At 37.8% G+C, this 13,334-nt stretch overlaps 1 protein-coding gene across 1 annotated transcript in view; it reads right to left on the bottom strand.

Annotated features, from left to right (window-relative positions):
• Positions 1–515: 515 nt before the first annotated feature.
• LOC125179126 overlaps positions 516–13,334 on the bottom strand; it is a 70,544-nt gene continuing 57,725 nt past the window's right edge. The window contains exons 3-5 of the mRNA XM_047884355.1: positions 6,004–6,309; positions 1,059–1,184; positions 516–649 (exon numbers count right to left, since the gene is read on the bottom strand). Of these exons, the coding sequence (XP_047740311.1) occupies positions 516–649; positions 1,059–1,184; positions 6,004–6,309 (566 nt within the window). The remainder of the gene's footprint in view (positions 650–1,058; positions 1,185–6,003; positions 6,310–13,334) is intronic.

The raw sequence follows: 13,334 nt of genomic DNA, 5'->3' as shown, positions 1-13,334 counted from the left end.
TTGTTATAGAAATTATTATAAAAATTATTTGAATGAAATGGAAAAAAAGCTCACTCGATTATTTGACGGGGCTTTTCGTTTAAACTTTATTCCTTTTGCGCGCATGCAACCTGATTACTGAAGAAATGAAAGTTCACTGAGGTAATTGCGGCTTCTATAAAATCCCCATAATAATACACAATTTTTTTCCAGATATCTTGAAACGAATTAATAAAAAAATGAACAATTCACACGCTCATCGTGCTGCACGCCAGGAGAAGCACTGCTGCCAGAGAACACGAAAGTACTTGATGGTGACTCAAGACTTAGTATATACAGCTCAAAACATATAATTCTAAGCAATAAATGCCACCAGTGCTGGGCCCATACTTTCAAAAAAAGTTAAGAGATCGTAAGTTCATCAGCCAATCATTGACCGCCTTTCAAGCAAAATCCACCAATCACAGACAAGAAAATAGAGCGTAAGTACTTACGTTAACTTAGCGAATTTTGAAAGTATGGCCTCAGAACATTAACTAACCGTGTGAGAGGAAGACTGTGTTGGTGGGTTGCTGGTAGTTGTCGTCGGGGTTGTCAAGGTATTGAGGCGATGGTTGGCCGTTGGATCCGCCATTCATGTTCACCATTCCGGCCAGCATCGTCGCTCCACCTGCGCGGCAAATTCCAGTCAAGGTGTCAGTAACCAGTATATTAACTTCCCTTTTTATTTTTTTAGAACATCACCCCAATACAAATTTAATGTAGACAAGATCATAGCTATTAAATCACCATATTTACGAAGGAATCGATAACTTGAGCATTCCAAGACAGAACGACGATAATTGCTCTATCTTTCTACTGTAGTATTTTATTCGCAGTACATATTTACGATAAATTGGTATTGGACAATAAACTACGAAACTTTGACTGCAGGCGTAAATAAATTACTGCAAAAAGCAAAGAAATCGAATAGAGTACTTGCGCTAAACTTCAGTAGTGAAAAAGTCCATAAAATTTAGCCATATTATGCAGAGAATACACTTCTATATAATCAAGCCATATAATGAATGTGTTCAGACCTGCAGCAGCAGCAGCGGCGGCCTGTTGAGCAGCTCTGCGCTGGGCGGTCAGTAGCGGGTGGTGATGAGAAGGACCTCGTGGTGGCACCTCAGGCGGCGCAGGGTCTGGCGGTGTCACTGCTAAATCTGACCGGGAAACTGCTTCATTTAGGCTTAATTCTTGACAATGCTTCAAAGAATATAACGCAGTACTCACTGCAGTGAGTGACAGAGAGCGCATTTTCTCGTCGACGAAAACGTGAAGACACGGACGGACAGACAGACGGACGGACGGACGGACGGACAGAAGGAAGGGCGGACGGACAGACAGACAGACACACGGACATGGCGAGCACAATAGTGCATTTTTTCCATACATGAGAAAATGCGCTAAAAAGAATTTTAAAACGTATTAAGTGTTTTATATTTATTTTATCTTATATTATTTTTTATTTATTCAATTATTAATTTATTTATAATATTTTATTTTCTCTTCGCAATAGTATAAAAAGTGAACTCAAAAAATGTGAAGCTGCAGTACACACGCATAAAAAAGAATAAGGGCAATGCAACAACGCATAGGGTTACGGTGCGCTTCAGATTCAGATCCATAATTAGTTGGCATTAGAATTAACGTTAAAAACTCGAAATAGTAGATAGCTCGAAAGCATACAGTTTGCAGAAGAAATATCGAGTAGTTTTATGAAGAAACATTTAAATTTCATTGCCTATTGAACTCTTCTTCCATGGTTCATTGAGGTTGATTCGCTTTTTAGCGCATTTTCTCATGTAAGGAAAAAATGCACTATTGTGCTCGCCATGTCCGTCTGTCTGTCTGTCTGTCTGTCTGTCCGTCTGTCTGTCCGTCCGTCCGTGACCTCAAGTTTTCGTCGACGAGAAAATGCGTTCTCTGTCACTCACTGCAGTGAGTACCGAGTTGTATTTTTTAACATTAAACTTCATCTGAAACTTCTGCATGTCAGCAACTAGTGATCTTACTCCGGTCCGAATTATCTAATGGTTTAGTTAGATGCATGCCCCTCATAATTCAACGGCAAATCTGGATTTTTGTGGTAATTCTGTGTATAAAGAACATTTATTTCATACACATAAAATATTTCACAATTTGGCTTATATATGATGCGTTTCCACAACAAAGTTTCAAGTCGCGGTCAATCATTAAAGCTTATCAGTTGGACGCTAATCACCATTCTATCATCGCAAATCATATAACCTAGTGAAAAAGTTCAACACTATATAGTTGAGAGGTTAGGTGCTGGTTAATGTCGAATAAAATAGTGGTTGCTAAAAAAGTTGTAACAGCGTGGCACATAATGTTTATAATAAGTTTTTACATGTAATATATTGTCATCCACTGAGTGTAAATTGTTTCGACAGAAGTACACCTTACAATTATAAGCAAATGCATTTTTATCTTGCACGAGTTGCAGCGTTATATTAACTTTTCAGCTTACAAGTTCGTTCAGATCATCTATGATTGTTCTTATTAAACGTAAACTCTTCAGTCCTGCTTTACCAAAACATTGTAGCAGCCGCAGCGGTAGCACTAGAAGAGCATAATGACGGCAACACGGGCGGCATTTTTCAACTCTAGATTTTTGCTCTATTTCACCACTCAAGAAGCAAAACAAAGAATTCCCGCATTGGTCTGGCAAGTAAACAAAATCGTAAAGAACTGCTGAGGCGGGCTGAGACCGAGTTGCTGGGCCCGAGGCACTGTCCTGTAATATATTTTCTTCCACATTGGCTTTCCAATTCCTAGATTTCAACATTCTTTTCGTCTCGCTGCGCCGAATTTACCTTCGACTTGTTTTCACGCACTTTTTGTCCTGCACTTCAATCAGGTGTTTGGCCACTGAATTATCTCAGTAACTGGAATTCTTTAGAGGGTTCAAGCTCGTTTAGAGTTAGCGAGACGCTGAATGCTCAAATAAAAGTTTTTGGTAAATTCGCACGAGGATTCAGGCGCGAGGCACCAGTTATCAAAGCGAATTAAATTACCAAAAACTAGAAGAGGGAAACTACTCTCGTAAATTTTACTCGTTTTAGGAGCAGAAGTCAAAGCGTAATTTCCTTTACTCGAGGATTTTTTACGAGGATAAATAACTTGCCTGTGATTTTCACGTGAACAAATTTGTTTCATACGATAGACTAATTTGGTAGAGGTTTTATGAATTTGGACGACATATTTTTATAGTACCTGAGAAATGCTTTCAACATTCATAGGAAAAATATGTATATTTCATGTCGGATAGACCCAACCATCATGTGGTAATGAATGTAATTTTTTACACAGAAATAAACTGTGGAGCGAGCATTTTATTGACGTTTTACACGGTTGCCATGAGCACTCTGCGACTTCATTGATCGCTCTTTAGACGCATACGTATCGGTCGGTCAGTTTGTACGCTCAAACCCCAATAAATTAATGTTTTTTCATGCCTCGTTTGGTAATAAATTGACCTAGAAATAAAAAGTGTTGCTAATTTAGCTGTTATATATTAAATAAATTTTCCGAATCAATCCTTCTCAGGAAAATACTTCTAACATTTAACGAAGCCGATCAGAAAGATTTTTAGTAATTCATTTGGTTTTAGATACATCAAAACCTGTGGAATTAAAAAATACAAGGAAGCATTCATGCACCACATGACCAGCACTGGAACTGACGCGTTTAATAAAAGATTGGACATGGCATGAAATTCTCGACCAGAATTTTCCCCGGTGAGCTCATGCCTTTGCTAAGTGAGATTTGAAGGCGCAAAAAGATTCTCAATTTGTAATGGAAAATAATTGCACCACACTATCAAACTTTAAATGCAGGCAAGATCGAGAAACTTATGAGACTTCTCCAGGTAAAAATGAAGAGAGTAATAAAACTTTTACTTCAAAGTTGTTCATTAGAGTGAAAATTGCTGAATGCCTACTATACAACAAGAAGGTGGAAGAGGCGAAGCTGTTTCTTTATTTCTTAAAATGAATTTCTGCTTGTTTACTTCTATCCACATGAAGTGTTCAAGTTACCAAGGCCATTTTAATAATTTAAAATCGACTTGAACCGCACAAATTGTTGAGGAAATATTGTCACTCGTGTGCAATGCAGTTTCAGACCGTTGAGCCCATAAAATTTTCTAGATTCAAAGAGATATTTCCATTGTGATCTCATCGCCGACGACGAGCTTGTGTGCGGCGCAGAATTTTGTCATAAATTTGTAATCAAATTTCCGGCGCTCACAAATTGTTTGGACTTATCGCTACCCGGAGCGCCTTACGCTCCTTGCCAGCCGCGGCGCCTTTGCTAAGTACAAAGGCGTACTTTATGCCCCGTCACATCGCTGCTCATACGCCTTTGCTGCTCTCCTTCCAAGCGAACACAAACCCGATCTATATTTCTTACTTCGCCTTACGTACTTTGTACATATTAAGACTTTCAGACTACACTTTGCTTCGTGGTCTCATACTTAGGGCTTCACTCTGCCTTGCGGTCTCACTGCTTCAGGCTACAATCTATCAGATGGTCTCACGGTTTAAGGCTTCACATAACCTATTGGCCTTACTGCTTTAGGCTTCAATTTACCTCCTGGTCTCACTCTATATCAGTGTCTCATTGCTTTGGGTTTCGCTTCAAGTTGTTGTCTCAATATTCAGATACTTTTTCTGCTTCAATTTCTTCAGTATCCAGCCTGATCTCATGGTCTCGGCTTTTCAGGCTTAGCTCTATTTCATGGTCTCAAAATATCATGATTTATTTTACCTCACTTTAATCCGCGCCTAGAATTACACTGGACCTCATGGTGTCAATACATCGACCTTCAATTCATTTAATTAACTCAGTATATATACGTTTCGATTTACTTCACTTTATCAGCTTTTTGGGCTTTGAGTTACCTCATGCTTTATTGCTTCATGCTTCATGTTCTCATGCTTGTGTTGTTGTGTACTTCATTTATTTAGCTTCCCCTTAGGCTTAGATGTGCCAGTTTCATTACCTATATCTCATATACCACCGTCATCAAATTATGCCTTGCTCCTCGTGCAAATATTGGGATAATTCGTTCATTGCCATAATTTCTCAAATATTATATTATGTGAAATTATTTATTCTTTGCTAATAAAATGTAAGGCTTCATTTCTCTATTGAGTGGCTCGGCTCTACCTCGCGGTAAATGTATTTTGTTTTCATTACGTTAGATATCAGGATTCTTCCTGGTGGTATCGCGCATTCATCAATTTCAAGTATAATTGCAAGTGAATGGTTGCCATGAGCGATCACTCCGCCATCAAATAAAAAGTTTCAGCAAGTTTAGCGTACAGCGCAGTAGGCCGATAAAAATTTACTTTTCAGCACGGGTTTTGAAGCTCATAGCAAAGATTACTAGGCTTAAATCTTTACGCAAACGTAAAAGATTTTTCATTTCGTGGAAAAAACTACACGAAGTTCTAGATTGAAGGCATAATATAGCAGCTGTTTAAATCGCTCGATGATTACGATGAGGATACCTGGTATTAAAGTTTAAAGAAATTACCAGTATTCTATTCGTATGATCTGCCTACTACACTGCGTGGGAGCCGCAACGTCTTTCTTTAACTACAAACATTTTACAACAACAGGTAATATACATGGAATGTTGGGCGACTTTGGGCCGAATATATCTGACATTGAGATTTAACATACCATATTCTCACTCGACTGCAAGCTGCACTGACTGGAATTGCGCGATTTGTGGGAGCCTAAGGTAAAGGACTTGATGATATAACGTAAAGAACCTGAAAACCTAACCTAGAGGACCTATCGACCTAAGGATAAGTACTTAATTAAGGAGCTAACGTAACGGACCTAAGGATCTAAGGACCTAACGTAAAGGACTTAATTACCTAACGTAAAGGACTCAAGGACCTAACGTAAAGGACTTAAGCCTAACGTAAAGGACCAAACGTGACTGACCGTTGTCGATAGCGTGCATGCGGGCGCGCAGGCTGGAGTTGATGTCTGCGCTCTCGGCGTAGGTCGTGTCCGAGTTGTTATCGGACGACGACACGGACGGAGGAACGCGCCGAGTGCCCGCCGCTCTGCGGTGTTCGTAGTGGTCCCCAGAGCTGCTGGAGTATGCAGGAGGGTAGTAGTCGGGAGGCAGGAGGCTAGGGTTTGTAAACTGGGACGTGTCGCTGCCTCCTGTGAAGTCCCCACGCTCTTCCTCGCCTGCCCCGTCCACGGGCGTGCGGGGACCGCGGTGGGAAGAGTCTAAGTCCCCTGATGGCAGGATTAACGTTCGAGGGTTATATAAATATATATATACATGAAGAAGTCAGGAATTTTGTTTTAATTTATTTGTGATTGCGTTTCAATCAGGAAATAAAACTTCCACCATCAGAGTTGAAAATAAATTTAAATATGGATATGTAATTCACGTTAATCAGAGTCACTCTCCGCATATTCTATTATTAAACTCGCATCCTACATTATTGACATAAAATATTTTATTTGAACGCCTTTTGCTGAACGGAAAAACATGATATTTTTCAATGACCATCCAATTAGCCATCGTCCAGAGCAATAATCCATTAGAAATTCATGATATTATACGAGTATCTTTATATTATATTATACGAGTATCTATTCCACTGCAAATGAAGCAATCACAAGTGCTAGAAATTATTTTGATTTAGTTAGTTATTTAGCCTATCCATGATCTTATAAAACGTGAGCTAATCTGAGTTAAAATAAGTTACCTGCTTCACAGAATGTGTAAGATAATAACTTTATTAGAACTTAATTCGGTCTGCTCTTAGTATGCGCGTCTGAAAATAATAACTGGCATACCAGTTTTTTTACGGAGGTTGTTGAAATGGCAAATTACCTTCGTCATTATATTAACTAGAATTAGGTCTATACTTCAGATAATCATATACTAATAAACACTCTCAATTTAGAAACATTTTAATACTGAGGCTTGTGATTGATCAGTTCACAGGAAGGCATTGGATCACGTCTCTCGTGGTGCCTGAATTAAGCAAATTACAGAGCTCCAGCAATGATTGATGATTGCCTGAAACATTAAATAAACTGGCCTCAGCTGGCGAGCTAATGAAACAAAGTGGCCTCGTGAGACTGACTGTCCTGCAAGGTGAAGTTATTTTCTAACTAATGATGTGTTTGACCGTGAGCTTATTAACGATTTTATATTCCCCGTAGACCAGAAGTATCTCGATAGTAAACGATTACCCATAAATGTGACGATGATATACGAGCAGTTTATCGCTCTCTTGGGATGCTGTAACACGAACGATAAGTTCGTAATTTATTGAAAGCTTCCTTGAAGTCAAGTTTGTGTAAGTGCCCCACAAGCAGCAACCTGAGATTACGGAAGGGTCGTTTCATTAGGCAAATGCGGCGGCGGTGCGATATTAGCCGTCGGCTGTTCTTTGCCGCGCTTTATGACCCGACGCAACGCTTTTTTTTAATGAAACGCCTATCTTTTATAACTAGCGAAGCTTCAACGGTCACGGATTACGACCGTACGTGATCAAATGCTGTCATCAATGCATCGGAAAAGTTGTTTTATTTTTATGCATGGTTTACACTTGCATCCAGTCAGTGCGTTCAAATTCGCGGAATAATGAGGGAAGCTGTTGTTTTCGATAGAAGCGAAGTCATAAAGCGGGACAAGCTGCAACGTGTCCGACTTAGAGCAAGAATAACAGGCCCAGTAGTTTTTCTCTTGATTGCTGAAAAATAATACGTATGTTACGAATGATAATTTTATAATAATATGAACAAAAAGTAAAGGAGTATTAATAATATTATAAAATCAAGCCATATGAATGAAATTTCATATAAAATGAAATTGAATTATAAATATTTACCCAACAAAAATATTTAAAATGGGTCAAAATATATAATATTGAAAATTAAGGTCCTCCTATTCCTTGGTAAAAATGTTTGTCTTGAATAGTTACAGCAATATTAATGTTTGATACTTTAGTGACACTCACTGATGTTATTTCACTGAAGCTGCTCTGATGTAAACACTAATATTTTTCTAATATACCGTGGTACGCAAGTCGGAACTGCTCTATACCGACTATACGTAACGTAAAACAGCCTCCCTCATTAAGGATTAACTTAATTGAGAATATCTGGTAAAGAATGTAAAATCTACATTTTTTCTAGACTATAGTTTGCATGTAACTGGAATTAGAGAGTAGGAATAGAAGCTTCGTAGACGCAGGGTAACCTTGCTAAGTAATTCCGTGACCATCGGTCGTACTGCCGTTATTAAAGTGTAAGGTGCAGCAGATTAGCACGGTTATGAGAAGCTTAACACTATTTTTAGTTGCAAACGAAAATTAAAAATTAACGAAAATATTTGATATATAAAGAATAGAAACGATACAAGGTTTGTTTTAATGCCTTAAAAAAATACCTCCATCTGCTCAATCAAAGGTTTCCAATATACTAGGTTGGGCAATGCGATTAGATTATGGACATTATTTTACTCCGTACTGAAATCTTAGTTAAAAATTTGATTGGGGGCAAAAATGTCATAGAATGTGAGAGTCCTCATATTTTGAAGGCCGGAAAAGATGACAAATTTTTCAGATTTTAATAACTTTTCTACGTCGCCCCGCCACTGGGGCTGACTTGCGTCTGAAGACGAGGGTGGCACGCGCCGAAGTCTCACCGCAGTCTTCTGTTCTTGACGCAGATCCCGGCCTCTGGCCTGCGTTTGAAGACGATCGAGAGGCTTCGGAATCTTGTTAGTCTGATTAACAACTGTATCAGATTAACTGGAGGGAGCCTTATTGATTAAATGTCTTGAATCAGATTAGCTGCAACTCAGGCGGCACTCGTCGAAGACTTTAATCGCGGGGCGGCAAGTAGGGATGAAAAGTTCGTTACTTTGCTCTAGAGGATTATGATCACCTAAGTTGATCATTATTCGTGTCTTAGAACATAAGAATTTACAATCAATCTTAGTTGTAAAAGAATACCAAAGATTTCATAATGATAGATAATTTCATGTTGAAAAAGAATTGTTGCGAACACAGCGACCATTTGCTCGCAAAAATGATTTTGCCGACACAAAGATAGATAAATTGAATAATAGGGTGCGTGTAATACTGAGGCAAATAAAGTAAAAAGTTTTGTCAGCTACATACTAGACGTGAGTTAGTTGCTGCTCGCAGCAGATGCGGTCGAGATTCGTTGTCTCTATTTCATCAATGGGCGTCAGAGCGCAGAAGGAAGCGGCAAAAGTTCTGCAGTTGAGGCCCATTTGAGCAGCAATACAAGGGACAACATCGCCTCATCCTCAAACTTGGATTATGATGGAGACCCTCGAGCGTCTCAAGAAAGACGTCCGCAATTTCCCTTCAAAGAAAAACCTTCAGCTTCCCACAGGAAAATGGACCTCGAAGAGGAAACTTCAGAAACTTTTACTCAAAACACGCACGATTACAAATGTGATGTATTGAAATATTTTCAAGAATAAAAGATAAGGTATAGAGTACAAATTACCAAATCATAGGCTTTTTGGAAAAATACGATTCAAACGATCTGGTTTTTAGAAGTCCATAACAAAATAATAATTTAAAATTATTTACCCCATATTACTAAACACAGACGAAACATGGTATATTGGAAGAGTGAAGGATGTATGTAGGGATAATGTATTTGGAAAAATGTATAATGTCTTCGAATGGTAAAGACATTTTGTATGTACGAAAACTACCAAGTAATTTTATTTGAAAGCTTTAACTTTGAAATAGAAAATGTAAAAATATAAATTTGAACTGCAAGTATTTGTTCTTCATGACCAAAGAAGCAGCAGTTCACCGGAAATTTCAAGAAGATGGTACCGGAAATTTCTGGAGACGCCACAAGAATTGAATTAAGACAAAATATGCACTTACGCATTGATTTAAATATAGGAAAATGTCTAGAAAAAGTACAAATTATTAAGATATACGAGAGATTATAACATTTCGAAACAGCTGGATAATTTTAAAAGTTTCATAAGCATTTGGTAACCGAGCAAAATACTGCAAACTCATGATGTATCCAACTCTTATGAAGCATGAGAAAATATTTCTCCATAAATATTAAGCCAGTTTTTCGTCGGGTTTGTGACATTGAGCTGTTTTATTTTGCTTAGAATCATCCTTGGAACAAAGAAAGCTCGTTAAGCATAAATGAAAGAAAAGCCGCCTTCTTCCGTGCGTTCCATGATCCATGCATCACAAAAGGTCCCAAGAAAGAGTCAGCCGAGAGCCCAAGCTACCACATAGGTCTTCGTTCCTCTGTTTCATGGATTAGCATTTGAAATTCATAAGATTAAGAGGATCAGAATATTTGGACGACGTCATCCATAAACAATGAGGAAATGAGAGTGGTCGTGCATAATGAACTTCTATCTTCTGAAGCTTTAGCGGGAAAAATGTTGAAAGCCGTCACCGTTGACTTGCGTTGCTTCAAGCCACAAGACTCATGGTGCTGAAATTACTCTAAATATTATATCAAACTAACAAATAATACATCAGAAGCTTGTTCATTCGAGAGAGAAGAAAAGTTTTGTAACTTATTTACGCTGTGAATAATTATTATTTTATTCACATGAGCCTGACGAGTCTTAATAATTATTATAAGTTAAACATATGCAAATTTTGAGGAGTCAAATCAAAAGCTCAGATGAATTAATAATTATTTCAAGTTTCACGATTGTTCAAATGAGCTAAGTATTATTTTTTACATAGCATCGTTTATAAAGTAATGCATCTCAAAAGAGAAGTAATGATGAAGTAAATGAGAAGTTCGCTAATGAAGCGTCAAATATATCATGATGTAATACTAATTCGTCGGGATAATAAAACTAATATGCTAGGCAAAAGACCGCCCAATTTCCTGAAGATGGAGAACAACAAACAGCCTGGCATTTACCAGCAGAATCTTGATAAGGTCAAACTTAATTAATGACGTTCACGTCAGACAGTCAAAGAACCAAAATGTCAGTAGCTTTAAAACTGCATCCTGATCTGCACGCCCCGCTTGGGCTTCACGCAACACGATAGCAAAAAAAAAAAAATTATTAAGAGTATCTTAATCACGATTTCCCCTCATATTTTGAATTTTCAAACCAGATGATATTTCAAGAGAATTCATACCGACACGAATTCAGTCACCAAGTTGTAGAAGGTATCATTCGTTCTTGTATTTAATATCTAAGTTTGCACTTGGCAGCTCTCTTTAAACGTGTCAAATGAGGTTAGTCAGAGAAGGAAGACGAGTGATCGTAGCTGATTTTTCCACATGATATAATAATCATATGATAAACCGCATTGGCTACAGATCGAAGAATTCAATCATAATTTTTGCCGCACAATAATTATTCCACTTTTATTCTGTTGTGATGATTTCTCAGATTATTTGTCGCTTTTTTCATTTATTTATGTGTAAACTCTAACAAAATATTCGGATTCACCAGGAGATGAAGTTTTTCAATACGATAATTCCTTGTCAGTTATTGAGGCTCAAACAAGAATTCCGATTTATCGATGACAGATTTTCTGTCGTTGAGGTTTATCTTCATCCATGTCTTCGAGAAAATAGAAACTTATCGATTTGAGATAAATAAATATCATAGTTTCTTCCAGATTCACTGGGGATTGAGTTCAAATTCTTTGCAGTGACAGTCCACTCTTTGGAGCAGCATCTTTATTTATACAGAATTAAAAATGTGCCGCCAGTGCATGACTTTTGCCGCAGGATTCTCGCTTCATTTTCCTCCAGTTTTTTTTAGTGGGTCCGGTCTGGAAAAGAGGCACGGAACTTTTTCCAAAATGAATACCACTGAAGAGCCTCCCGAGGAGTGCAAAAATTCGGGCTTCAATTTGTTGTAATGAGATTGGAGGTTTTTCAAGGCTTGGTTAAGGAGTGAGGAAGTGCAAGAATCATTCTATAGCAACTGTTCATTGGACATTTTTAAACAACTTGTATTCCAATATACACAAAAAAGTTGCTGAAGACATATACTACGATTTTCTCTATTCCATTTGCTTATGAAGACCTTATGGACTCAACAAACAAAGATTAAATCACTGATTTATGAACGTGAGCGGCAAAATTTTAGTTTATAGCAATTAGACATTTTGTAGACAGCTTGTAGACATTTTAGTTTACAGCAATATCTACAAGGAAGAACACTTTAAGCTCGTATACAAGGGAGGTACCAATTAAGAAAATTACGGGAAATATTTACCGAGCCTGAATGATTTCACCATTAAAATTGCCAACCATTCCTGTTAATTTCAGCCGATAAGAAATGGATTACTTTACTAATTCCCGACATGAATATACAAAGAACTGAAGCAACTCTCCTAATAAATCCGAATATCTAACGAACTTTGCCGGCTTTAAATTTAAAGGCATTAAATACAAATAATTAAGTCTCGCCATCCAAGAAGGCCATCTTGCAAGTCGTGTCGAGAACATCAGCAATTAAGGGGACGCCCAATACTCATTATAGCCACACCTGCGACACCAGACTGGCCGCTGCTCTATAGTTCGTATACAACCCAGCCTACGAGGCTTCCTTATTTCTTAATGGCAAAGATAATATAAATAAATCACGTACACTGAAATATTTTGAAACTTAGATATTCATGAGCAAGAGATAATTGATGAAAGTGAGGAATTGTTTAAGTTAAACTATGTTCCACGATACTATTTTTTACCTCGATGTTTTTCGATCGAATGAAATATCAGCAAAAAACAAAGTTCCTTCGTAAATTTCTGGAAGAAAAGATTGTTTTGAACGCCTGTGCAGAGTTTTTATCATATTCCTAATTTAAAATATATCCGTTTATTTGAACATTTATCACTTTAGCCGCAAGTAGCACTAAGTGCTACTTGCGATCTCTTAACTTTCAAAAAAGTTAAGAGATCGTAAGTTAATCAGCCAATCATTGACGGCCTTTCAAGCAAAATCCACCAATCATAGACAAGAAAAAAGAGCGTTCACTAAGCGAGTTTTGAAAGTATGGCCCCTGGTCATCAAATTGACGGTGACACACCTCTGAATTATCAACACACAATCCCGAAAGAAAGTGACTCGGTTTCTTTATTATAGACACACTTGGTGTCTTTTGTTTTAACACACTTGGTGCCTTTATTATAGAAACACTTGGTGCTTTTATTATAGACACACCTGCAGTCCATAGAGACCCTATACCCTTAGCGCCTCGAGCAAGCTAATCCAAGTCTTGCAAGCCACAATAAAG

The sequence above is a fragment of the Hyalella azteca genome, unplaced genomic scaffold (assembly GCF_000764305.2).
Source record: "Hyalella azteca isolate HAZT.00-mixed unplaced genomic scaffold, Hazt_2.0.2 contig15271, whole genome shotgun sequence".
In the NCBI taxonomy this organism is placed as follows: domain Eukaryota; kingdom Metazoa; phylum Arthropoda; class Malacostraca; order Amphipoda; family Hyalellidae; genus Hyalella; species Hyalella azteca.
This window is presented reverse-complemented; position numbering and strand designations above follow the sequence as displayed.